At 49.3% G+C, this 27,393-nt stretch overlaps 2 protein-coding genes across 7 annotated transcripts in view; one reads left to right on the top strand and one right to left on the bottom strand.

Annotated features, from left to right (window-relative positions):
- The window catches only part of SMG7 (SMG7 nonsense mediated mRNA decay factor), a 52,775-nt gene extending 42,157 nt beyond the window's left edge, over window positions 1–10,618 (bottom strand). For 4 of the 6 annotated variants that reach the window (XM_075760527.1, XM_075760532.1, XM_075760531.1 and 1 more), the window contains exon 1: window positions 10,233–10,618. In XM_075760527.1, the coding sequence (XP_075616642.1) occupies window positions 10,233–10,261 (29 nt within the window). In that variant the 5' untranslated portion in view covers window positions 10,262–10,618. Of the gene's footprint in view, window positions 1–2,406; window positions 2,556–2,977; window positions 3,068–10,232 lie in introns of those variants that run through there. The other 2 variants (XM_075760528.1, XM_075760529.1) reach the window with 2 other exon arrangements.
- Window positions 10,619–21,177: 10,559 nt separating this feature from the next.
- Window positions 21,178–27,393, top strand: part of NMNAT2 (nicotinamide nucleotide adenylyltransferase 2) — a 30,098-nt gene continuing 23,882 nt past the window's right edge. The window contains exon 1 of the mRNA XM_075760526.1: window positions 21,178–21,339. Within this exon, the coding sequence (XP_075616641.1) occupies window positions 21,255–21,339 (85 nt within the window). The 5' untranslated portion in view covers window positions 21,178–21,254. The remainder of the gene's footprint in view (window positions 21,340–27,393) is intronic.

Below are 27,393 nucleotides of genomic sequence, written 5' to 3'. Positions count from 1 at the left end.
AACCCCAAAATCTGAAATCCATATGTTCAACAGCACTTTCAACCATACAAATAAAATTTCCTGCAGCTGAGTCCTTAAAGGCCCAAAGATCTTCACATCTTTCTGATCTGTCATTCCTAAGGACTCTTGGGCCACTCCAGCATAGCAGTTTCTAGTTCGGTGGTCCTCAGAGAATTATTTCAGGAATTACCAGAATCACTTACACATGATATAAAATACAACTTTATAGCCATCTTTAAAGCAAAGCATGCAGAAGTTTACCTGATTTTGAGAGACTATCCCAAAACTCTCAGTATATAACAAAGTTACAGATAGACACATCACTTTTTTTAGCCCTCACTTCTGTCTAGCCATCTATGATGGAAGCTACCAAAATAGTCTGTAGTTGCACAAGCAGCATCAGCAAGCATTTGACACCTTCATTAGAAAGATACTGGAAGTATCTTCCCAGATAGCTTCAAGCTTTAGAGGTTATTTTAGTCTTTGATATCAAAAGACCAGGAGAAGATGAGTACTTCGGCTGAAGCTGGACTGCACACCTACCTGGCAAGCCACAGTCCCCTAAAACTGTCTTTGCCCCAAGCCCCGTAAGTCCTACAGCTTACCTCAAAACAAAATAAATATCTAAAATAAAATAGTATGGGTACATACACACCGGGTGGAAAATCTGCCAGAGGTTCATGCCCTAGAGTAATCTATGTGACATGCCCCTAAATTAAGGCCTTCTGTATTAATTCAAATGAAGGTTCACAATGCATATTAGGCAGTCTATCACTTCTTTTCTAGTTAAAGATATAAGATATATGTTCAACTTTGTGCATATTGATGGTATTAAGTGAAACTGAAACACCTTCTAGATTTTTATTGCAAACTCACTCCGCATCTTTTAATAATCTAATTTATAATCATTAACCCATATAGAAACCTAACCATTCTCTTCATATTGAAATAACATTTCCTCTATTTCACTAGTGACTGCAGCTGGACGTTGGAGCTCTAAGACCTGCTCTGGCTTTCATGTTTTTATACATTCTTGGTGGTTTGGGGTTTTTCTTTAATATTAAAAAGTGTGGCTTAAACCCTTTGGGCACTAGTCTTATTGCCATTCACAAAAACCAGACCCACTAGCAGATTGGCTTTTTCTGGAGAATAGCTGGCTATATCAAGCCTCTACGCTCAGAAGTTTTGCATGGCATTGTCCTCAACAAGTACTGGCACTACTTCAAGACAGACAACTAGCATCTATTCAACAGACAAAAGTCTCATCCCATCCTTCTTTCTCCCCCTCTTCCTAGGTGCAGATGATTAGCATTTCTAGTTTTAGTTGTTATTATTAGGCTAGTCTGGAAAGACTACCCTAGAGACCCCTCTTAAAGGCTCAGGTCTACCTCAAATTAAGAGTACGAAGGCTCAAAGGCACTGCCAAAACCAGTACTGACTGCAGAAGGAACTGAAGCTGGAGTCTGTCAAAGGTTCTTTGCTGGCTATAGGAAACTCTGGTTTAAAAAAAGATTATCACACAGTTGCAGCTGTTTGACACATAGCAAAATCCACATGCTTTCTTCAAATCACGGTGAGACCAAGACAGGACATGGCAAAGCAAATACCAGGAGACTTCCATTGCAACAGAAAATACAGTAGCAGAATTTATAGGATTATCATAAAACAAAAGGTGGGGGGGAAATGGCCTTCCCAACGGATTTATCAAAAATTCATTTCTTTCTATTCCTGACAACACGTGTAGGGAAGTCAAACTGCGATAAATAACATAGCACAGACCACTGGGGAGTCCAGGGGGCCCTAGAACAGGCTGCCTCCAAACAAACTGCCCTTTGCTGTAGCCTGATCAAACAGGAACAACTATCAAGGCATCATTAAATCAAGGCTCCAAGAAACACCAAAGCCAGCCTGGAATAAAGACTCTCGATGCCCAAAAGGTCTGGTTTACTGCATCCAAACAAAAACTCTAATCTCTGCCTGAGGTTCTTTAATTCAAGAAATTTTCCCCAAGTTTATTTGGCAGAATCAATCTTAAAGGTTTCACTGGAAATACATTCAGAATTAATTTCTCACTTCCTAACAGCTAGAGAGCAGCTCTCTGAGATAATTCAGCCATATGACAAGTGGGGCCCGCAGATTCAAAACAGACAATGCTTCAGAGCGCAAAGGGAAGGAAATAAAATAAAAATCAGCTTACACATACCAATATTAGATGAAGCAGAAAAATGTTCAATATAGCTGAGCACTAGAGGATACTTTCAACACCACAGACAATGAAATTAAAATATGAGAAATAGACTGCTGATGTGTTAGAGACATCATAAGCACTTTCAGAAAAATGACTTTTTTTTTTTTCCCCGCCTAAAGCTGGAAGAGAAAATTAACTCTAGCAGGACTCCGAAGTACCTCAAGGGTATCTCTGATTTGAGTCCCATCAGTGAAATTCAGTCTGTCGCCCACGGCTCTGTAACAATCCCAAGAGACTCCTCAGCCTTCTGGTTCCTTATGATAATCCCTTGAGTGCAGAAGCCAGTGTGAATAATCCGAGAAAAGTCCTACCAGAATACAGAAAGAAGAGAAAGCAGGCCTAACGTTACTCCAAAAGCTCTTATTCCACCTCAACTCACAGCATTACATTGATCTGAATGGGTAGCTGCTGATTTATCTCAGAGGAATTGAAATACACGGTATCAAAACACTGCTCAAGCCATCTCCCCCTCATTTGGTTGTCTAGGAAGTCCCCAAGCTTACGATCAGAAGTTTTTCTTATATTCAAATGGGAAGAAAAGCAGTGGCCAGACAAGTGTAGAAACATGGCCTAAAGGCAGGACTCTGAGTACGGCTGCATCACTGGAAACTGATGATTAAACCAGTACAACTGTAAAGCTACATTCAACAAGATACTGCATGCAACAACACGAGTGCTCAAGAGGCACATGCAAAAAAAAAAAAAAAAAAAAAACAAAAAACAACCCACCTGCCCTCCCTCCTGGGTGAAATAGTGAGAAACTACAGCCCACGAGTCAGCTCCATGATTCCATGTGTCACTCCACAATAAATAATATTAGCCCTCTGTTCTTTTTGCTGCAGGAAGATGGAGAAATGGAGTTCAGGTGCCATATCCCTCCCTGAGCACCAAACACCACTGAAATCCATGACCTCCCTAGTAATACAACAAAAAGTACAGGACCAAGGTATACAATTCTGCTAATGATTATGATTTTAAAGAAACAAATCTGTTGTTTTATTCCTCTCCTGGTTGACAGCAGCTGTGCAGTTTTCAAGGGAGATGAGGACAAGCCTCAAGTTCAAAGTAACAAAAGCAGTAACTTACATCCTCCCACGTATACTCCTTATCCATTATAGCTGCATTCCTTCACTGCTCTTCCACCACTCCTTACCCCAAGGAGTCTGCTCCTACTAGTGGATCTCCGCTGCTGCTGTGAAGATCCAACGGCAGTGAAGAAGGACCCTTAAAAAACTCTACAACTCCCAGCAGCTCCTCATCAAACAAAATCAGACACTAGCAAACTATCCTCTCCTCCCTCCCCAGCCACCATGCACTTGAACTGCAATTACTCCTCTTCCACACTGATTTTTGCCGGCTGAACAGGGCAGGGAAGACACCAAGGCATCTATCCGTCAAGTCACTGTCTTCTCCCATCACCCAAGTGATCCTGAGCAGTGACTGCAGCCAGCCTTTTCTTCTCAAGTGGGAAGCACCACGACTTCTGAAAATGTGTGCAATAGCCAATGTGGCAAATTTAAAAGCAGGGTAGCTTCACGTTCCATATAGATTGATTTAAATAAAGCTTTTAAGTTGCTTGAGGTAAAGTTAGTGATACAATTCCATGCCCAGATCAGCTTATTTGGAGGCAAAAACCATCTCACTGGAAGAGGCTAGGGTTACTTGTTATGAATCCGCTATATGGAAGACGGACTCTTAGGACAGAAGAGATTTTCGAGTAGCTTGAATATCACGATATACTTTATATTGAGTACTCAAATAAAATAGCTAAGCATTCACCCAGCAAATGTATCTTCCTACCATGCACTGATATGAAAAAAACTCAGCAAAATGCCTCCAAACTCCTATATTCAGGGAAGGGGGCAGCCTTCTCAAAATGCTTTGGTGCAGTTAAGTGCCCCATCAAAACTTCACATAAGCACCACCTGGTTTCACTGCCACAATAGATCCTTCTCCTTTTCAATAAGGATCAAACTCCATAGGAATATGCAGGTTAGAACAAGAACTAATGGCTACAAGAATCATCCCTGCCATTGAAGATAAATAAATAAATACAGCTGTAACTTTACTTACACTAACCTGCACTTCTAGGTCACTAGAACAATTTTGCAAGTAACCTCAAAGCAGAGCACAAAGAAAGTGCAGTAATTGCGACAGCGATGCCAGCTATGCGAGGGCATTCAGGGGTTGTATATTCTAGGAAATGTGGCATTATTTACTAGTGTCATGGGTCAGTGAGCACTTTAAGGATAACGAGCACTATCACTAGAAGAAACAGTCCCACCCTGCCCTTACTATTAGTGCCTCATTTCTGCTGCACACAACCTCACCCCTTTTGTCAGCCCATGTGTGGTAACATGATGAATGGGATCAGGAAACCAACTCAGGCTAAACTCCGTGGGTAAAACAAACAAACAAACAAACCAATAGCAGTTTTAACCTAGCATAGTTCCCCAGTCCAGTTCACTGAAGACCTGGCCATAAACTTAGACCATCAAATCAGGGTCGAGCAGGAAAGGGTGAAAGAAAGAGTGGGACACATCTGTGGGAAGCAGTTCAAGGTTAAAACACACCCTTTGTTTATACGGTCAAGCTTTTGCTAAATACTAAGCAAGAAGGGTCAAGTTCTCGGACTATTGCAGCCCTCTTCCCTCCAGCACACATTCACACATAGTCACCTTCCAGCAGAAAAACATGCCCACCACCTGCTAAACTGCATAGGCATTCAACTCCTCGTTACTAAGGGTGTGTTATCTATCCACGCTTTTAACATACTGCACCAACTGCACTCAAACTCTGTCCAGAGGAGCAAACTCAAACTCCATGCACAGAAAAGAGCACGTGCCACGGCTGATGCAAAGCTCTGCGTTTGCTGAATTACACCAGCTGAGCTCTGCCTGCTTCTTTCTCAACAGGCGTGCTCATTTGGATCGCTCTTCCAACCAGCTAACTTTCATAAAGTCAATGGCAACAATCAACTTCGAAACTTCTATCCCCCTGTAGAAGACAGTTAAAATTTGTCAAAGTCATTTGAGAAAGTGATAAGCAATAGATCACACAAGCCTTGCTTCCTTTGGAATCCAGGCTTTAAAAAAAATAAAAAAATATCAGAGCTATGATAGTACACCCAGTCAATTTGTGACTTAGCACAGATTGTCCCTGGGTGGCAGGAAGATGCTCAATAAACCAAATCACCCAATCTCCATGACAGTAGGAGAACCCAGAGACCCAAGGGGTACGGTGCGTGTTTTGGGGTCTCAGTAAGATAGATCCCTTCAGCAGAAAGCTCAGACAGGAACTGTTTAACACTTAAAATTGTAATTCTTTTTACTTCATAGGTCACCGCAAAAAGCTTGTTGATCAGTAGTAAGTAGTAATCATCAATCTAACTTGCCTTTTTAAACCATTACCCTCACCCTCGAAGAGGGATAAGTGTTGCTCATACTAAATATTGGCAGCAGTTCTAGTTATCAAATGCTAGAAACACGCTGTATGGAGGAAAAAGAGAGAAAAGAAGAAGGAACGTCTTCCTTTTATGTTCTCCCAAAGAAAACACTGTGCTAAGAGGTGGCTCCCAAAAGGCCAACATAGCATTTGATCTCTCCACCACTCCTTCCCTGTTTAAATTCAAGAGTAAACAACGTATGAAAGTAGCATTAATCATTTCAGAACATAAAAAAGCTGGAGGGAACACTTTCCAAGACTGACTGGTCTTGTTCAGATATCAAGACAAATCAAGAAAGATGTGGATCAAATGGAGCGAGGTCAGTGGAGGCCCCCAGGGCCGTTGGGGCTGTAGCACTTGCATTCAGGGCTGGAGGAACAGGAGTGGGGTTCGGTCAGCCCGGGGCAGGGAAGGCTTCAGGGCACCCACAGCAGCCTCCTGCCTGTGGGGAGGGAACTGAGAAGACAGAGCCAGGCTCTCCGCAGTGGCACGAGAGACAATGGGTGTAAGTTGAAATATGAGAGGTTGAGACTGGATCTTTTCCACCATGAGGACAGTCATGGAGTAGTACAGGCTGCCCCAAAAGTCTGAGCTGTCTCTGTCCTTGGAGGCTTTCTAGACCTGAGTGGATCAAGCCATGAACAACCTGGTCTGACCCCAGAGCTGCCCCTGCTTTCAGCAGGAGGTTGGACAGGGACCTCCTGAGGTCACCTCCAGCCTGAGTTACCTTGCGATCTTATGGACTCCAAGCACGCATTATGTGATTCTCTATTAACACTGAAGTTACATTTACTAACTTTTTCCTCCATGTACCCTCAAGATAATGAAATAACTTACTCTGCCTGTCCTGTTGAGATTCATCCTGGGTTTCAAACAGCGTTCCGGTTTGTGCCTTTCTAGCACTGACAAACATCAACTCTGCGTCATCCCGATCAGGAATTGGTACCAGGACATGCTCACACACACAGACTGCAGCACGAAATTACCTCCGCTCTACCCTCCTCCATTAACAGTGAAGAAACACTGCAAGAGGTGCGTCACGGACTGGCAGACAGCAAAGGAGCAACCACGAAGAGACACAGCAGATGCAGAAGTTAATGGAGCTACTGAGGAGTCTTTGAAAAGAGAGCCACAATTTAAATTATTAAAGCAGTCAAACCTTTAATGAAGTTGGTTATAGCCTCATCATAAGACTACAGGAAACTACCTACTGGTTTGTCATCACTAGAATTTCTAAGCGGTGTTCAAGCCCTGTAATTCAAGCACTTTTTATTCTATGTTTACAGAATGCTGAAAGCCACAATTTACCAGGGTAATGCCACATTTAACTAGTAACTAGAGTTCACATCTTTGTGAAATGCAAGTGAGACAGTCAAATCTCAAACTGCTAAACTTTTCAATCCATGTTAACTACAGTTTGAACATTAACATATAAAATTGGCAGTGAAAATCATCTCTTTAAAGCGAACAGAAGTGGACTAGGTGGATTTAAGCTTGATACTTGTCTAATAAAAAGGATGTGCTCTGAAGTTTCTGTGATATTACATTAGAAATCTTATTGGTAGCGACACTTTGCCTATAAGCATTGTCTTCTGTACCTAGCAGGATACATAAAATATTTACTGTAAGACGACTGCCCCACGATATTAATTTGATTTACAGAGAGTACTTGTAGATTCCCAAAGCAGCACAAATGATATGGATACAAGTTTTCAGCCAGATGAGACAAACACATTCACCTGAACAGAGAGATGTGAACCGTGCCTCTTGATCCTAAGAGCTGTTTGAAAGAACCTTCCGAAAGGTCTACTCACCTGACCAGATGTAATGCAAATCTTTGAGAAGTGACTCAAACAATGAGCTGAGAGAAGTATCTAGGAAACTAGGTGGGACAGCAGACACTCCCGTACTCTTGAAAGGTGACCTTGAGAAGAGTAAGACTAGGAAAGCAAAAATCCCAACGCTTTCTTACAACGTATGAAGATCACTTAAAAACGGACTCTCCTGCAACTTTTGAAAGACTCTGTGCATGAAGTCTGACCTTTGTTCATTCTGGAAGACTTCTGTAGAAGTCTCAGGTGTTTCTCAGTTCTCACACTTTGATTGAAGGGGCACAATCTTTTAAGGTCAGCGTTTTAAAACAGTTGGTTCATCTACATTTATGCAGATAGAGAGAAACTGGTAGTGGAGGAGTTAAGGCAGCCCAGCTAAAAGTCCTTTCTTCCCTGCTCATTTTTGCAGCGTCATTATTTCACCAGTTATTCAACCATTGCATGGTCACCTCAGAAATGCAGCTCTCTTCTGTCTAAACTTCAAATACACACAGAAAGATTTCTCACAAAAACTTTTCTGTCTCTTCTCAGTTTTAAGATGACGAAGACTAGCAGCGACTAATTGCTCCACATCTTCATTTGGCACAATGTTTTGTGAAGTTGCCCTTTCATATCATTATACTTTTGTCTATTTATTCCTTCGTTACACTGGGATTGAGCTTGTAATGCTAGCGTAAGGAGGAGGATGCCCTCCTCCTTAAGGCAAAGGACTAACAGAACTGGTCTGAGAGTCTGAGGCTCTATTCCCAGTTCTCTTTATGAGCTTGGGCTGCAGTCATCTGCAGCTCAATTTCTGCCCTATGCAAATCAAACAATTTAAATGTACGCACTGTAGATGTAAAAAGCATTTTGGCTTTTAAGGAAACTGTCCCCATGCTTACCTTCTACACAGAGGAACAAACCAAATGTTCTTTAAAGAGAGAAGGTGAAGATTACCAACTACAAAGTGCTTGAAGAGTGTCCTGTTGGGGTTTTTTTAGGAGATAAGGTTCTTGGTGACAAAGACGGGAGTCATTACTTGTAATACATTAGTGCCCAGATGTTTCGGTCCCGTTGTGTTAGGCACAACACGAACAAAGCAGTCAGGAAAAAGTGATAAAGGAGAAATAGGTGATTACTGCCCACATGCTTACAAGTAAGGAGGATCTCCAGCTTGGTGCAGCGGAATACAGAACGGTGAGAAAGAGGCCGGTGGTGCAGGAAGGTGACTGGGGCAGGACAAGCATGACTTCAGCAGTACGGCCTTGTAACGACGCAAGGCAGCCGAAGACTCGTAGTCACAGGTAGGGAGAGGGGAGCAAGAGGTTACAACATTATTAAGACATATACTAAAATATAAAAGCAAGTCTTTTACTGGTAGAGGAGAGCTAATAATACAGCATTTAAGAGCTTTTTTCAATAATGGAACAGGAAAGAACAAATGAAGAAGTTTCTGAGACAGCATAGGTTAGCAGCCTGGAAGAAAAAAAGGCTCATAAACTTGCTATTAAAGAAAAAAAATTACTTTTACTTTCTTTTTTTTAAAAGATAAACTTGAGACAGGATCTGGACTATCAGAAGGAGGCAGAGGCAGACAGAGATGCAAGACAAGATGAGGAAGAGGATTTGGAGAATCAGTAAGGGGAGACAGCTGAAGTGTTTCAGAACCCTGGATAGAAAGTGTCTTGGAAATGTAAAAACCTCCTTAAATTCACCCCTTAGAAATCCTCCCCAAGGCCTGAACTCTTCAGAAAGAGCGTGCATGTCCTTTTGGCATATCTACAGCTTTTCCATGAGGTGCCCTGGAAGGGTTGGGGGGGGATGGACGACGACGGACACACAACACATCACAGACCACACGGTATTCGGCATTTTACAGCTGCTGGGAAGCCATATGTATCTCGCGACGCTCCTCTCCAAAAATCACTAGCGAAAGAGCGTTTCGTACCCAAAAAGATCAGTTCACCCCACATCAAGGTAAGTTCTGCTCATATCAACGTGCAGCATCTAGCGCTCTCGACTTCAGGGACTCGGGAGCGTTTCCGTTCAAGCGAAGCGTTTCGAAGAAGCAACAACCTTGGCAGACTGGCTTCTCTCCCAAACCCTCAGCTGACTGTCCCCAAAACCCATCAACCGTGCAAGCCTCGGCAGAGGACTTTTCAGCAGGCCGCGGGCTGAGACACGACTCCTGCTACTCCCGTTCTCCCACAGCACCTCACGGGGCTGCGAGCCCAGGTTTCGCTTCACCGCCGGGGTCAAAGCTCGCAGTCGCTCCACAGCGGCGGGTTATCACGGCACCTACTTGAAAGGGGATGGAAAATCCCGGCGGGGAAGCCGGTGGGCTCCCCTGCCCTCCCCGCCGCCCCGAGGTACCGGCTTGACCTTGCTGGGGAGTCCTCGCCGCGCCGGGCCGTCCTCAGCTAAGCGGCAACCCGGGCCGCCCGCCCGCGGGTACGCGGCTCCGTCCCGCTTCGGCCCCCGCTCCCCCGCCGGCGGTGCGGGGCTCGGTAACGTGGCGACCGGGTCCCCCTCACCCCTCCCCGGCCGCATCCCCCTCACAGTCCCGAGCTCCTCGCTGCCGCTGCGAGGCCTCCTCACGCCTGAGGGGACCGCGTCCTCCCCGCTCCCCGCCGCCTCCGGGGCCGATGGCCGCGGCCTCGCCTCAGGGCAGAACGGCGACATCTCCCCCCCCCGCCCGCCCCGCGGCCGCTTCCCGGCCGGCTCTCACCGGAGATACTGCGCACACAGCAGGCTCATCCTCCGCCGCTCGCCGCCCCGTCCCGCCGCGGGTCTCACAGCCCGGGCCGGCCCGCCGCCCCCGCGCCGCCGCCACTGCTGCTGCTGGTGCCGCTGCCGCCTCCGGCCGCCGCCGCCATCTTCCCGTGCAGGGCCTGCCGCCGCGGGGGAGGGGCGGCAGGAAGGAAGGGGCGGGGGTGTCCCCGCTCTGCGCTCCGGCCGGGCAAAGACCGCCCGCTCCCTGCCGGCCCCGGCAGCGCTTGGTCCCGGCAACCTCAGCGGCCCCGGTTAGCCGCCGCCGCCGCCGCCGCTCACTAGCCCGTCCTCCCGCCGCCCCGCTGAGGCGCCCTGACCCTCCCGCCGCGCCGGCCGCGCTTCCGGGCCCGGCCCCGCCCCCGCCGGCACTTCCGGCGGCGCTACCCGCAACCCCTTCCCCCGCGCCTTCCTCCCCGCCGACCCGCGGCGGCGCGCCCCGATTGGCTCGTCCGCTGCCATAGCAACCGAGGGGGGCAGCGGGGCGTCGTCACGGCAACCGCGGCGCCTTCCCGCCCGCCGGGGCCGGGCCTGGGCCTGGGCCTGGGCCTGCAGCCGCCGCCTCACGGCGTTTCTGCCGCCCCGGGCCCCTCGCAGCGGCAGCTCGGTTTATCAGATCCCCCTCCACGGAACTGGGAGAGGGCGAGAGGGTCGGCGTGGCGAGAGGCGGCGGCCCACGGCGCTCTGGGGGAGCCCCTGTCCCTCAGCACGAGGGCGGTGGCAGCAGCCTCTCTCTTTCCTGACGGAAAGGGTTTCAGTGGGAGCAACGCTAGTAGGCCTGGACTGCCCACCTAAACCAGGCTGCCTTGTCCTTGCCCGCACTGAAGGGTTCCCAGGGTTCGGCTGCTCAGGTGTCTGGCCCCGAGGGACACCCCAAAGTAGCTCAAACGGCCCTCCTCTCAGACTCCCTCCGTTACCCAAAACCGCTTGCAGCCCAGTCCCATCTAAATATTTACACTTTCTACACTATTTACACCACGTGGTGCCGCCTCCTGTGCTGACTTGGTGACTCGTTTTATGCTCAAACTTGGGGTTTTTGGGCAGGAAAAGTCCCACTGCGTTCAGTGGCCGTTTGACCGCGTGGACCAGGCTGAAGAAATGAGCCAGATGACAATTTGGGATCAGATGAGCGCTGAGGAGGCTGGCTAATGCAAATTGTGTTATTTGAGCACGTAAGTGACCCCAAGGACAAAATGAAAAATCATGTTTGGAAAATAAATCCCTTGCATTTTTTCAGGTTGAAACGAGAAGGCGTTTAGGGAAATGATTTTCAGGGCCCCACGTATTTAAACAGAAGCCGCTCAGGGCTGCGGAATCGGGTTTCCTGGTTTCAGTGCAAGCCGGGGCTGGGCAGCGAGCCATGCTGCCAAACCTCCCATCGAACGCTGCGCAGCGCCGCAGGCAGGCACCGCAGCAGGGCTCGGGGCTTTGCCTTCATCCCGTCTCTCTGCTGCAGAGCAGGACCAAACTGGTTCAGTGCTGGGCAAACTGGGGCTGCTCCTGCCTGCCTGGAGCCTGTCTTGGGCTAAACCAGACAGGTTGAATCTGCACAGCTGCCACAGGGACTCTGAGAGTCTCGCTCTTGTATCAATGCACAAATGCAGCTCTTCTACACTGCATCTCTCAGGGCACATTGTCCAGGACTCTCCCTGGACCCTTCACGTTGCCAGCGTGATCTGGAGCCTCATCCCCTGGTTCCTGAGCCGGCACACTTAGGGCACCCTGCGTCTTGGAGGAAACACCCCAGGCAGCGCGTACTACTGCGCAGATACCTTGAGCTCGCTTCTACTCTTCACGTGGTTTTCCATCCATTCCTTCTCCTTATGGAGAAATTGAATAAGCCAAGTTTTGAAAGCAGAAGGACCTTAAGCCGGTGCTGCTTCCCCTTCCGCCAGCCCCTCACTTCCACCCCCTGTTTGCAGCCGGATCCTTCTCCAATGCCATGTTTGCAGAACCCCACAGCAGCGGAGTGGTGCCCTGACAACAGCTTACATCAGCTTAAGCAGCAAAAGCCAAAACCTTAGAGGAACGCAGGCTCCCTGTGAGCCTCCCCGCCTCCCGTAGAGCTGACTTGGGATTTTCCTGTCTTCTCCATCACTCTTCTCCCAGGGACTGTTCCAGGGATTTCCTTCTTTAGCCTTCACCAAACAAACTCTCACTTTCCCACCTTTTTCTGCCCCCCCTTTTTTTTTTTTTTTTTCTTTTCGCTGGAGAGGATCCCCCACCAGAGGCTTCCTCCCAGGCAGAATGATATCATACTGCCCGACTAGAAGGTAGCCACCAAACTGCGAGGAGCACTCTGGCACATCCTCTGCTTCATGCCCCCTGTGGAACCTATGTTTTTTTGCTATCTGCACTGTTATTGCTTAAAATAAAAGGTTTATTCTTACAGCCCGTTTTAGCACCGTGATGGACCTTAGACAAAGTCACTGGAGCACAGGCTGTTCTCTGTGACTACCAGCATGCTACTGAGCTCGACAGGTTGGATCTGTGCAAACAGGAGTTTCTGGGGCTGCCTCTCCATGACCTCTGCGTTTGCATCTGGATAGGAGAGAGGAAATTTGAAGGCAGAAGATTGATTTTGGCGTTTTGGCCAGGGAGGGGGTGGCACGTTCTGGCTTTCTGCAGTACCTCTTCAGCTAAGAAACAGAGGTCTCATCCAGGAGGCCGCAAAGCGCTCCCTCGAGCCGCAGTGCTCATGCCGCATCAGGCAGAAGCAAGGAGTGGGCAGCGTTGACTCAGCGGCTGTCTTGTTTGGTCCTGTCTGAGTCCAGTCCCCTTCCAGAGCCACCCCAAAAGACCCGAGAGGTTCGCATGGGGCAGAACTGACTTCTGACTCTGGCAGTGGGGAATAGGCAGCCCCAGTATTTTCAAGAGAATCTGATGGGTGTTGTTGCTGGTGTTATTTAACCCGTTTAATGCCGATATAAATTGCCAAGTGGAGCCATACCTTGGGGCAGCTATGCGAGAGAAGCTGTGGCCCGTCAGGGCAACCTACCCAGCCACAAAGCCTTCCTTCGCCTTTTCTCACTCCTCTTGAATATCTTCCAGCCGCAGAAGCAAAGGATGTCAGACCCTGTGCAGGTTTTTCTCTGTTTTTCAGGTCTTTTCCTCTGGATTGTGGAGTCTTTCACTCCCCTATGAGTTTCTGTGCTGTTGGAACGGATCTGTCCGTTAGGACAATGTGTCCATGAGTTTCTCTCCCCGGCCTACTCCTCCTGCCTCTCGCAGACCTTCTTTGCATCCCCACGCCTCCAGATTTTGCCTCAGTTTCTCCCACGTGGCATTTTTGAGGATTTGGTGTTGCTGCTGATTGTGCTGCTCTTTTTTTTTTTATGAAATTCTACTCCAAACCTTTTGATGCACATACAGCAAGGGGTCCAATTTCCTTCCATTTAAGGAGGAGCCACAAGTCAATCATCTCCCCTTAGTTTTATTCCAAGAGATTTGTGATGAAAGTCTTGCCTTCAAAGAAGCAGATTTCTTGTAGAGGTCAACAGATGTTGTCATTTTTATCATTAATGGGTCACTACCATTTTATTAATTACAGAGCATCCCCAGATGAGGACAGCAGACCAGAGACCCTCTGAACCCGGTGAATAACCCTGGCCCTTGGCCAGCAACGCGACCAGAATGCCCAGGGCGAAGCTGCTCTACTCTGTGGAAGAAAAGTCTCATAATCTGTTTTACAGCCTCTGTTACCGTAGGAGCTCAGTGTTTCACAGACCTTTGACACGTTTATCCTCAAAACACTGATCCAGCCTGCTCTAAGAGGAGAGCGACTTAACAGATAGTCGGAGGAGCAGAGGAGATTTCCTCAAGGTTGTTTAAGACAAGAATGGAGAGGTGGACCAAATCTGGAGATTGCTCCCATCCTTCTTCATTAACACTAGCATCTTTAATTGTCCGGGAGTATCCTGTGAGTGTTGCAGAGTCCAAGGTCTCCCTTTTGTGTGCGTAAACTCTCCCCCTGCTTCCACATACAGATGTGGCTGCCGGACAGCCGTCTGTTTCACTGTCAAACCTTGGCTTTTAGGTCTTTGAGACATCACGTTTTCCTGCTGCTTAGGCTGAAAACCTGGAATGAAGGAAAGTTGAGAGTACAGCTCAACAATTGAATGATAAAACCCCAGATCCTCTGCAGATTTGGTGATTATTTCAATCTAAATATTGTGAATGTGGGAAATTAGCACTCGAAAGCAATTGAAGAACTTGAAGGAAGAAACAAAGTATGAAGATACCTAAACAGTCTTAATTTTGCCCTGCGTTGGTCCCTCTCAGTAATTATGTTACCGTGATTAAAATTTATTTGTTGCCATGCCAGGTTATACTACTTAGATTTCTAATTGTTAGCGGCAAAAGCATCATCTTATCCTAATTGTAACCTCATTTCTCCAAATATAGTGTATACGCAAAACTTCAGGATTTTTGACTGTACAAAGGTTTATCAAGTCTTCATTATTCCCTTGCAACTATCATTCAGGACAAAGAAAAAAAATGTAAAATAGGTTGCATCTCTTAAAGAAATCCCTTTTAATCCTTATAATTCATAAAGTATCTAATGGATTTACTTTTCATTCTCTGAGAGCAAGTGCCGCACGTTCTGGAAAGAAGTACCCTTTGGCATTAAATAAAAGCTAAATCCCTCTTGGAAAGGAACGAGAAAGCAGCCGTTCCCGGGGAGCCACGCTGAGTGCTTCCACCTCGCGCCCCCATCCCGCGTAACCCAGCTCAGATCGTGACTGTGCAGATCGATCCATCCTGCACGGCTGAGCTGTAACCTCAGACGGAATTAGAGACATTAAAATGCCTGTGGAGCTAATTGCATCTGTGGCCAACGCTCAGCTGCTGAATATGGGCAAGAGAGAAATCTGTTACCAAGCTGACCTTCCCGAGGAGATATCTTGAAAAGTCAGTCCAGTGTCCCAGAAACTCTGCGCACTGCCTGGGGATGGTTTGCGGACGCCACCGCACCAGGGTGTTAGGTGCACAACCTCAACACGTCCCCAGGAGCCCATGGGAGCTTTATCCCATGGCGCCTTTTGGCAGCTTCTTCCGGGACATGATGAACCATGCCCTGAAAAAAAGGTCTTGAACTGGAAGAAGTGGTGACTGGTTGGTCCCTGGCCATGCTCCCCAGGCTACTCATGAATTCTCAGACCTCAGTTATAAGTCATCTCTTTCACCGGCTGAAGAGCCCTGCTCACTCCTTCCTCGTTTGAATGTCTACTCATACCTCAGGTCATCAGAAACGGAAGGTTTCTCCCTTTGGGCCAGGCTGCCCCATCCCATCTGACCTCAGACCTGGTCGCCGCAGCTTCGGCAGCTCCCTCCAGCTCAACCAGGCTGACGCCATAGCAGCTACCCCTGAGCCTTGCCCGTGTGCTCCTGCTTACTGCCCAGTGCGGTTGCTCCGTGATCAACTGGTTCAGGATGGCTGGTCCAGCCTGGCCCAGTCTCCCAGGCCAGTCTGGCTTCTTTATGTTTGCAAATCCTTTCCGTCCCAGGGGCTGGGTTTGCAGGCTTGAGTTTTGTCTAGATACGTTCAGATTATATCTCAAAAATGGGTGTAAATGGAAAACCTGCTTTTGTGGGAACCAGGGGGTTTACTCTAACTGAGCTGTGAAGTGACTGACTCCCTAATTCAAGATCTTTTGCTCCTTAATTCTGAAGAAAAGGCCTTTTTTTAAAAAACGTGGGTTGTTGCATTACAAAAATTTCTTAATTTGCAGGCCCAGCACGAGGGGAGCAGAACTGAACCGCCTTGTTAGCTCTAGACAGCAAAGGCTCTGAATTTTGCCAGAGTGGGTTCACGACTGGTTTAAGCCCCTCTAACTCCTCGACTGGACCTCGCAATCACTTGGCTTTGGGAAACACGACCAAAGGACTTGATATGATTTGTGCTTGCTGGGTCCAGCACCAGAGAGAGGGTGCCCAAGCTAAGGATCACTTCCCATACAGCAGGCCCCCCCAGCCCGTGAGGAGAGGAGCTGGAAGAGACGTGAGGAACCTCCTCCAGGCCTCCATCCTCTGCTTAGGAGAGGCTCTTAAGCTTGGTTTCTGCTTGCCTGCCCTTGCAGAGCAGCCCACTCTCACTGCACCCCTCCCAGCAGGAACTTCCCCTTTCCTCACTAGATTTGGATTGGTTTACAGAGTTTGCAAACTGTCGGTTTAAAAGCCTTCAGCTGGAAGGTTTCCCTTCCTCCTGCCGAGCACAAGGGGAGAGACCAGGTGAAAGGCGGTGCGGGGAGGACCAAGGAACCCCCATCCCTCACCCCAGCGCACACAGGAACGATCCTCCCGCCTTCTGCTGCACGGCCCCACTGCTCATGGGGCCCGGCTGTCCAGGTGGCGAAGAGCCGGGGAGATCCACGTGCAGAAATACCCTCGAGGTGAACCACAGGCGATGTCTCAGGTGTGGAACAGGTCCAGCCTCGCTTCTCAAGTCCTGCAGGCAGCGATTTTGCCGTGGTGCTACAAGCTCCCTGTGTCAGGGTGGGCAAGTCACTGCCGTTCTCTGTGCTGTTTTCTTCCTTGGAGGATAAAACCAAGCTAATCATCCTTCTGCCCTCTGTCTGTCCTGCTGTACCAGCTCCCCAGATGGCAGATGGCTGCTTACCACCATGGGCTGGGTTGGAGCCCAAATCAGCTGGGGGGGTCTCGGGGTGCTCCGATTGCGCAGCACGGCGATCATAGTGGGGGCTGGCAGGGAACATCTGGCTCCTGCGGCTGGGGCTGTTTTCTTCACCAGTGGGAAGTCTGCACCTACACGTTCAGGGAAAGCAGCAAAAGGAAAAGCAAATCAAGGCTGGAAAGTCTTGGAAAATATTGGGGGGGAAAAGGTGAAATAAACTCCTCCCGTGCACATAGTCTGTGTTGGAGGTGAGGAACCCCGGGCTGGTTGATCCACCGCACAGCCTGGCAGGCGTCACTCCCGCGCCAAAACCCGCCGCCGCTCCCGAACCGGCAGCGTTGCTAAGTGACAGCTGATTTACCACATCACTTACCCACTCCGGCACGCAGCAGGAAAGCAGAGGAAGAGGTACAGGCAGCGCTGGCCAGACTTCGTCCCTGCCACGGCCGCAGCGCGTAACCCACGTCTGGACAGGCCACCTCAACCTTTCATTATCCGGTGTTTAAGATCAAACCCCAGCAGGAAATGGAGCAGGCAGAGAGATTTGGCCGTGCACGCCAGGAGCTGAGGGGCCCGGTGGGTTGTGCTGGGGAGCACCAGGCAGCGGGAGAGCTCGGCCACCTGTGGGTTTCTCCATTGGTGCCTTCTCCTGCAACAGCATCCCCTGATGCTCCTATGGCTGTGGGTGGTGTGACCTATGGAAGGCTGAAGGGAAAATATGCCTCCCTGCAAAATTTCCTAGGCAAAATTAGTGAGGAATGGGGTTAGGATTAAGAAAAAAATTATTTTCAAGTGTCTCACCTGAGCTTCGGTTTCTTCTATATGAAAGGAGTCAGTGAAGGACTCTTCTTGTAAAGGGCAAAGCTTTCATACCACCCCAAGGGAAGGGGGTAGGACACCACCTTAGGTGGGGACGTGCAGGAGAGAAGCACCATGTTCCCCATCGACAAGACCTCCCGCAGCTCTGGGCTTGAGCCAAACCGGTAGCGTTGCAATGCCGTTCCCATCCAAAACCCGCGCTGACGTACAGCAGGGTGAGCCGAGGAGCTCTGGGCCCATCACCAGGGGAGATGGCTGAGCTGAGAGGAGCCCAAGGTCAGCCTTTGTGCAGGAACTGTGGCGGCTTGCAGCTTGCTCCGTTGCTTTACACGAGCAACGATTGCTCCCTCTGGTAGAGGACGCTGGAGCATCCACAGTGGAAAACAACCACCGTTGTCCTCACCTGGCTAGCGTGGAAACCAGCTTACCCAGAACCGTCTTGAGGTTCAGCACCAAAACCACAGCAACTCGGTTCGGTTTCCAAAGGAAAAGAGGTTTCTGTCCCTCGATGTATTAGACTCCAGGTTTTGAACCTGTTGGCTAATTTTGAACAAAATTGGAGAACAAGTTTTGTGAAAACAGAGAGAGAGAGAGAAATACATGCACACAGAGAACCGGTCGGTCAGCACACACGTGTGACCGAGAGAGGTTTGAAGAATGTCCTCTTTCCCTGCTGTCACCCCAAGGCTTATGAATGCTAATTAAAGCCTGTGGCTTTAGAGGCAGAGGTGTACTGAGCACAGCATCAGTGTTAAACTGCAGAGAGCCACAGTTATTCCTAAAGCAGCGAATCTCTCCCTTTTGGGGTAAGCTCAGAGGAGCAGCACAAAAAAATCCCAGCACAACCCCCAAAATCTCATCCCATTGAATCATCAAATGTCCATACAGAGCTAGTAAGAAGGTAGAGCACCATTTTCCAAGAAAACAAAAAAATGCACCGTACCTTTCCTGGCCTGACGTTATTTGTTCATTTATTTATCACCATTTCCCCGCGCAGCCGATGGAAAAAGATGGATCTGCTTCCCCTGGCCTTTCTGAGCTGAGCAAGCAAACGTGACACCAATGTTTTTTGGAGATCGTTAGGCCTTTGCATGGATTAGGGGCCACGGTGCACATCTAATTTGATGGCTGACCTCATTCAGACTTGCACCCAGGTCACGTTGCCACCGAGCCCGTTTTTGGCAGGGATCAGGGGCAGCACCTGTACCACCCCGGCAGGGCGGTGGTTGGGCTGCCGTTCGTGATCCCACCGCATCTCCTGGCTCAGCCCACCCTGCAGCTGATCTGTCACGTCCGTGTCACCTACCAGCACGTCATCGTGGGGTTTGTTTGGCTCTGAGACTGACACTGAGAGCAATCTCTGAGAACCCAGATAATTTTGGGTTTGTAGGAAGCTCCCCGCCTGGGTTTCCACTGGTGAGAAAAAAGGATTTGCTGGAGGATTTTTGCCTGTAGACAGACATTTACAATCTTAACACCATTTTTTTCTCTTACTTGAGCGTATTTTCCTAGTGGTTTTTTATTTTTATTTTTTTTCCTGGCTGTAAGAACCTCTGACTAATGCATGTAAACTGCTTTCTCCTTTCCATGCTGCGTGCGCTGTATGGTTTGGTTTTTAATGGTTTGGTTAAATTCTGCAAAGCCTGTTCAAAGGGTGCTGTGAGTGCTCAAACACCAGCGGCTTTTGAGATGGCTTGTTGGCAAAGAGGAGCACCCCATTAATATATCCCACATCTCCTTGGGGATCTGGATGGAGTCGAAGGGGAGAGACTGGGAGCAGGGGGCAGAGCACACCGGCTGTCTCAGCATCCTTTTCCCTCAACGCCAGCTTAGTTTGAATTAAAAAAGTTAGCACTAAAAAAAAACCCGCCAGGGTTTGTTACCACACTCCTATGTGACAAGAGAGACCAGCATTTGCTGTCGCGTGCTCCCGAGGGTACAACCGCAGCCGGGATTTAAGGGTTTCTTGAGCAAATGGACTCAATATCATCTTGGGTTCCTCATCCGGGGGTGTTGCTCCTTCATATTGCTCAAAGATAGGACCGACGAGCATCCCAGCACCCGGCTGAGCTGGCAGGGCAAAAGTTTTCAAGCAAAGGACTGGAAATAATTCTTCTTAGCAGGACAGCGAGAAATGCACCCTGCTGCTGCAGGCAGGGCTGAAAGCCACTGCCCCGGGAAGGCAGAGAGGAGATAACGGTGGCTGCGGAGCCCTGCGATCTTTGCCCCTTGAGGACAGAAGGAGGAGGACAGATGAAGGAAGAGAAAGGGAAACCTGTTGGTGGCAAATAACTCCCTGCTGGGAGGAAAGGCTGCGGGTAGGAGCCGGAGAGCAGCGACAGGCCAGAGACAGCCTTTGGGAGGTGGTTGAAGGCAGCTGCCGGCAGCTCTGCCTGCAGTGGCTGTGAGCAGAGAGGGCTCTGCCGGCCCTTTCTTGGAGAGAGGAGCTTCTTTAGCGGAGAACAGCAATGCTGCAATCGTACAAACGAGAAAGGAAGAACGTTAGTCAGTCAGTCTGGTACCGGTTTACCTTGCCATAAAGACTGGTTTTCTGTACACCCACAGCGTCAACGTGAGCTTCGGTTCCTTCAGACAGTGAAATGGGGGTGTTGGGTGAAGCTGGAGCCCCACAAGCTTGTTCCCTCGTGGAGCCCCAGAGAAGGGTGTTGCAGTGGTGCTGCCCTGGGGATGGGGCAGCCGGGAGGCCCGTGTGGGTCCTGGGCCGGGGCTGCGGGTGCTGGGGTCTCTGGGGTCAGCTGAGCAGGACGGGGGGGACACGCAGAGCATGGCTGCTCTTGAACACCGAGCTGCGTGTGCAAGTGGGTGTGTGTTACACCTCCCCAGCCCTGGGGATGCCAACGTGTCACTGCTGCTTGGGGGGCGGGCACAGCCCCTCTGTGCGTGTGTGTACGTGCACAGGGGTGCCTGTGTGCCGGTCACAGCTCCCCAGCCATCTTCGGGGGGGGGGGGAGAGGCATCTGTGTGCGTGCACATGTGAAGTTTAGCGCATGTGTGTGCGCGTGTGTGTGCATATACGGGGATGTGGATGTGTGCCCATATGTATGTGCGGGGAGGGGGTGCGTAGGTGCACATCTCTGCAACCGTGTGTGCTGATATTTGTGCCTCTGGAGATGGATGTGTGTTCCTGTGCACATGTGTATGTTTACACACACGTATATATGTGTGTGTCTGTACGTACCCAGGGTCTGGCCGCAGCCCCCGGCCCCTAGGCAGAGGGTGCGACGCCTGCCTACCTGTGTCTGTAGCATATCTGCCTGTGCTCGCCCGGTTGCGTGTGCAAGCGTGCCCAGCCACCCTCCCGTGCCCGCGGGGGTGTGCGTACCCCAGGCTGTGCGTGGCGGGGGGGGGCGGCCCCGGCCCCGCTCCCGCAGCCGCGGCCCCGCCCCCGCTCCCTCCCCGGCCCCGTTCCCTCCCTCCTTCCCTCCCTCCCGCCGCCGCAGCCGCACCGAGACACAAAAAGCGGCTGGGGCAGGGCTGGGCAGGGCCGGGCAGGGCCGCGCCGGCACCATGACGGAGACCACCAAGACCCACGTTATCCTGCTGGCCTGCGGCAGCTTCAACCCCATCACCAAGGGCCACATCCAGATGTTCGGTCAGTCCCGCCGGGAGCCCCGCCAGCGGGGCGGGGAGGAGGAGGAGGAGGAGGAGGAGGAGGAGGGGAGGAAGGGGGGTGTCGGGGCTGCACCCCGGGATGGAGTGGGGGGGGTGTGTAGGAGCGTTTTGGGGGTGCAGCCCCCAAACCGGGACCGCAGCGGGGGGGGGGGGGGGGGGGGGGGGGGGGCGGGAGCCGCGGGGCCTTTGCGGGGCGGCCCCGGCCGGGCGCTGTCCGCGGCGGGTGGTGCTGAAGGCGCCGCGGGCGGAGGCCGACTCGGGGGGCTCGGCCGCCGACAGCCCGGCCGGGCAGCAGCAGAAGGGCTGGCATCCAGCCTTGGGCTGGGCTTCCCTGAAGGTGGCGGGGTCCCCTCCCGTCTGCCCTCACCTTGTCACGCTCTCGCCCACCCCCCCTAAACCCGCCGGGGTCGGTCCTGGCGAGGTCTCCTGGTGGTATTTGTAAGCTGCTGCTTGCCCGTTGGGTCTGTGAGTCTGCGGTCGCTGCAGCACTTTTCTATCCTCTCTGACTGGAGGGAGGGACCGGGCCAAGCAGCTAAAGGCAGGTATGGTAGAAGTGAGCAAAAATATAGGCGGTTAATTGGAACATTAGAGTACCCGACCTTTGGATTGATAATAGGTCAAAGGGATTGGAAAGGTTTGTATAAGATGATTGATATTACTGAGCATCCGTGAGATGATCCAAATGATGGGGATGCTAGAACCACTGCCACAGCCTGTTCAGGCAAGACAAGAGGGAGGGAGGGAGAGAGGGATGGAGGAAGGGCAGTCTCTGTCAAAGGCAGTCTGACATGCCATAAATACTGATGGTTTGGGTAAAGCTCGAAACGCCTGGAGATCCCTATACAAACAGGGACTTACCTGGGGAGGAGTCCCGTGAGGGTGAAGTGTCCACTGCAGACCACCAAGAAAAAGTGGGAGTAGAAAGATCAGCTCCTCTAATATCCTTTCTTGGAGTGCAGATAACCATCTCTGATATCTGATGGGAGATTTGAGGCTGGGGAGCAGATGCTGAAGGTCTCGTGCTACAGCCAGAGAAGCATCCCTGGGGTTTTAAAAGCTGTACATAAGTTTTTAAGTGCAAAAATAATTGAAATCAGCTTGGGGTGTTTCTGCGTCAGACCTTGTTTTTGTAGATCGTAATGAGTTGGGCAGCAGGCTAGAAAATGATGGTTTTCTAGATGCAAATGATCACATTGTTATTCCATTTCATAAGTGGCAGCAAAATGTAGTGCTGGGCAGAAATATACGTGAAACTTCAAAAAAAATCCTATTCCCTAAGCTAAAAAAAATTGTGAACAACAAAGAACAAGAGGAATGATTTGAAAATAAAATCAATAATTAAATGAAATTACAGGGACTTGGTTGATAGAAGCAACTATTGATAAAACAGATTTCTGTAATCCACATTATTTCATCTTGGATGATATTTTGATTAGGAAAAGTAATACTAAAAATATCAACGTGGCCCGTATTCAGTGGACTAAAATCCAGTAACAAGATATAATTTAGAAAATAAGGATTGATGAGATATTGGTATGCAGTGGGTGTTTCTAGCAGACTCCCAATGAGCTGTGTTTTTCAGTTTGTTTTTTTGTTTGTTTGTTTGGGGTTTTTTTGCTCAGTACTGTTCAGTATCTTTACCAATGACCTGGAAGAAAATATATAATCCCTGCCAGTAAAAAGTGCCAGTGACCCCAAAGTGGGTAGAATAGCAATTAATGATGATAACGAGTCAGTTGTGCTGCCCACCTCGGGTTGTTTGATAAAAAGGGCTTGTTCAAACAGCCACGTCAAATGCAAAGTCATATGTCCAGCAAGGAGGAGCGCACGTCAAATATAAACAACAGGCAAATGTCTTCTGCCCAACAGCGACTGTGTCAAGGACTGAGGAATGATTGTACACAGCCCGCTGAATACAAACTCTGTGTGATGCTGTAAATAAAGCAGCAAATGCAATCCTTGTAGATAAAAGCAGGGGAATATCAAGCAGAAGAAGAAAGGTTGTATTATTTTCCTGTACAGCATTAGCAAAACCCTTCCTGGAGGAACAGTAACGAGAATTATATTAGCTCCGAAAAACCAGGCTTTGTGGCAAGAGTCTAGAGAAGTTCAGTCTAGATCCATCCTTAAAGATGTTAAGGAGCAACTTGATCACGGCCTTTAAGTATCTGCTTGGGGGAGGGATACATGATATGTGATGGAAGGGGACTCCTTTATTCAGCAGAACAAGGACTGGTGAGATGCCAGGAGCAGGTTTGGGTACCACACAACTTCAAACTACAAATACAGTGTGTAGGTTTGAGTGAAGGTAATCAAGTAGTAGGAAAAAATACTTGGGTACCTGATGGATTCTCCATCATCTGAAGGCTGTAAATCAAGACTTAGATGTCTTTCAGGAAGACATGTTTTAGCTCACAGAGGATGGCTTGATGTGGACATTTTCTATGCATATGTCCTGTAGAAATCCTGGAGTATAAGTCTTGAGATACCTGATAGGGACAAATGAGTCTTCCACAAGGAAAGGACACAGAATTTGGCTTCTAAAGCCCTGTTCATTTTTGTTTGAGGAACACTTCCCCTCAAGTCTGAAAGAACAATCATGTGAGGCCATGGGAACCTCAACCAAAACCCATGTTACTCGTTTAGCTCTGTGCTGTACGAGTTCAACCAAAACAGTCCTCCAGCCTGTAAATGTTGCATTTCAAACAGCTGAATTTGTACAAAAATATTGTCTTTATCTTTGAGGCAAATATTTGGGCTTTGTGAGCCTGACAGGAGAATTTTTTGCTTAACAGAGAGAGATACAGTTTATCTATTTAACACATGGCACTAATTAAGCCAAAAGGAAGTACAAGATTTGCACTAATGTGCCACTGTAGACATACCGTTGTATGCCAACCATCATTTTTCTCGGTATGGATCTTATGATGGTTTAATCAGGCCAAAAGCCAACCTTTTCCCATAGGAAGGCTTCCCACTGGGTTATTTTTTTTCCATCAGTCATGTGAATTTAAGCCTCAGTATCATTGTTATCCTCGGGTTCCCAGAAAGCTGAGATTCTTGTTACCACCCAGACCTGCAAGTGCAACCCACCGCCGACCCTCGCATCCGTGTGGAGATGGATGCAACAACGGGCTGCCTCTGTCCTCTGCTGGCGACAGGGCTGGGTCACTAGGGCTCACCACACGAGTTTGATTCATGTCTGTGTATATAAAATGAATACCAGGCATATAAATTAATAATTAACATAAGATACATAACATATAATTAAAAAGTAGGTGAGATGGGGTGCTGCACAGCCATCCATACCAAGGGGTTGAGACAAACACCCACGTAGCCCTGAAAAGACTGTGAGTTATTTGTGGTATCAGATGTGCTTTGAGCTATACATATGTTCTGAGTCACAAATTTCAGTTGTATTTTCTAGCTTTATGTGGCTATGAGAAACAGTAATTTGGGGGTAAGGAAAGGTGAGAGGACAGAAGAGGGCAGAGGTTCTTTCTTGACATGAACTTGACATGAACACTGGTGGGCTTTAGCCTGAAACGAAACTCCATTTCATTTATATCCTAAAGAGGCTTGGAGAAGGAAAAGCAGATCCCATGCAAAAAGTCTTAATAATTGGAGAAAAATAAGATTCAGAACAAAGTCCTGCATTAAAGCCACATGAAAACCTCACCATGGTTCGGTGCCAGGGAGCCCAGCCGCTTGCCACGGCTGGCACGCACCCAAACTCAAACCAATTCACTTTAATTCCCCGCTGACACTCGGAGAAACACCGAGCATGGGGTAGATGCTTAACCTTCCTCCCCTGCAGCCGGCTCTGGAGGGGAACCTCCGAGACGTCCCCGCCGCTGGCTTCGGCATCTCAGCGCCGAACCACTGGGCACGGGTGGAGCGGCACGGCTCCGCCGGCAGCGGGATTTGCTGCCTAAAGGACACGTCCCTCCATCTTGGCCTCGCCGCGGTTCACCTACGCCTTCCTTCCCGTGCAAGCGATGCCACCCAAAGGACGCAAGCCAACGAACCAACGTCAAAAGCAAAATCTAATCCGCGCAGCCCTGCTAACTACCCGTGCCGGTGCTCTTCAGGCTGACGAGCTTGTGCTTGTTTTGACAATTAAATCATTTCCCTGCCTTGTCCCAGCTCAGGGAACCCTGGCACAACAGTGTCCTGCTCCTGCCTGGGGTTCAGAGCGTGAAACCAAAAGGCAGCCCTGCAGAGAGAGGCAGAAAGCCTATTTTTCAATCAAACCCCTCCCCCCCCCCGGTTCCATTTGAAGGCAATCTTGGGTAAAATACTGGGATTAAAGGCATCACCATGCAAGGTCAGAGGCTCCAGGGTTTGCGTGGTTCTCTCTGCTGGTGTTTCAGGGTTGGAGAGGGAGCCAACATGCTGCCGGAGTTGGCGGGAAGATGTTGAGCGAGTTTCTTCGTAGCTCTTCATGGGAAAGGGCTTGTCCTGCCCCGTGGATATTTATGAGAATCGCAGGGCTGTTCTGATGATTTCTGCAAGCTGAAGCACCAGAGGTTTGCTGGAGAGAGATAGTAACAGGTCATTCAAGATGCAGTGCTTTGATATTGATTTTTTTAAAATTTCCTCTTTAGTAATTTTTTTTTTTTTAAATTGTAGAAGAAAAGGCCTCTCTAAATGCCCATATTCCCCATTTTGGCACATTAGATGTCTTTTCTTGCCTTTTTAAAGTTCCAGAATTCCTCATAACCCATCCTTTCACATGCAAACTTCTGGCTTCAGGGAAATAGCCTTGCTCACCAAACAAGGTTTTATTTCTGCCCAGCTGTAAGAGCAGCCCAACACAGCTTCACCTCCAGTCGCCTATCAAACCCAACCCTTTCTGACACAGAGCATTATTTTTTTGGCACTGTCAAGTGCTTGATAATAAATAGGTGATTTTAAACAAATCTGTAGTGTCTCAGATGTTGCCGCCTTGTAGGGAGGCTCAGTACCTCGGATGGTTTAAACCTGCTTGGCCATCGAGTTTCCCCACCCACTTCATTTCAAACAGTGCCAGGACCTGGACTTGCACAGAAAAGCATAGCTCATCGATAGGGTGAATCTTGAAATTCAGCAAATCTCCACTATTTTTCCCTTCCCAGCCCTTTTTGTCTAATTAGAATTAGATTTTCCCTATATCCTACGTGCATCTGTTATTGAAGAGAGTTTATATCCCAACCAATGTAAAAAATGTTTTTGATGGAAAACAATGAAAGAGGACTCTGCCATCGGACGCAAAACTCTCCGTTGCATGGCTTCTTAAGAAAATGTGAGCAATTAAAAATCCCAGCAGGCTGCTCTTTGATTATTCAATGCAGCCCTTCTAGAGGAGCAGCGCTGAGGTCTGCTGCGTCACGTAAAGAGGGGTTTGAGATAAAGGGATGGAGTTTTGTAAGTAAAGAGGGAGGAAGAGGCAGGAACCGAGGCTTTTACGGTGTGCTGTTTTAATATCCTGAATTTCAAGAGTCACTTTTTCTTATTTTGTTGAGATGAGCGAACTGCAGAGCAGCGTAACGAGAGCATCGCTGCTCGGGACAGAGCTGGGAGAAACGCGTGAGCAGAGTGACAGCTCACCCCTTCCCCTTTTGCTTAAATGCGATATATCTACAAATGACCAGGAGCAAAATCCCCCGGCCATCATCTAGCAAAAGCTCATCCGGAGCTCGAGGGAGGCTTTGCCTCTGCCGTCTGCAACATGAGGAAGAAGTCAAGGCCTCTGCAAGGCTGCCTCGTGTTTCCATTTCGTCTCCGGGCTGAGATCTGAATGCATAATTAGCCGGAACGATCAATAGAGCGAGAGGCGGGTAATGGGACCCCGGGAGGACAGCACGGACAGGGAGGGCCTGATTCAGCCCTGGCTCTGCTCCGCATGGGCTTGGCAGGGCTCGGGGAGCGCAGGCAGAGCGGCAGCGGGAAGGATCCGACCCGGGGCAGAGCCAGGACAGACGTTACTTACAGCAGCCTGGGGGCTTTGTTGGGCACGGGGTGGGGTGCAGCATCCGTGCTCACCTCTCAGCAG

The sequence above is a fragment of the Balearica regulorum genome, chromosome 8, assembly GCF_011004875.1.
Source record: "Balearica regulorum gibbericeps isolate bBalReg1 chromosome 8, bBalReg1.pri, whole genome shotgun sequence".
In the NCBI taxonomy this organism is placed as follows: Eukaryota; Metazoa; Chordata; class Aves; order Gruiformes; family Gruidae; genus Balearica; species Balearica regulorum.
This window is presented reverse-complemented; position numbering and strand designations above follow the sequence as displayed.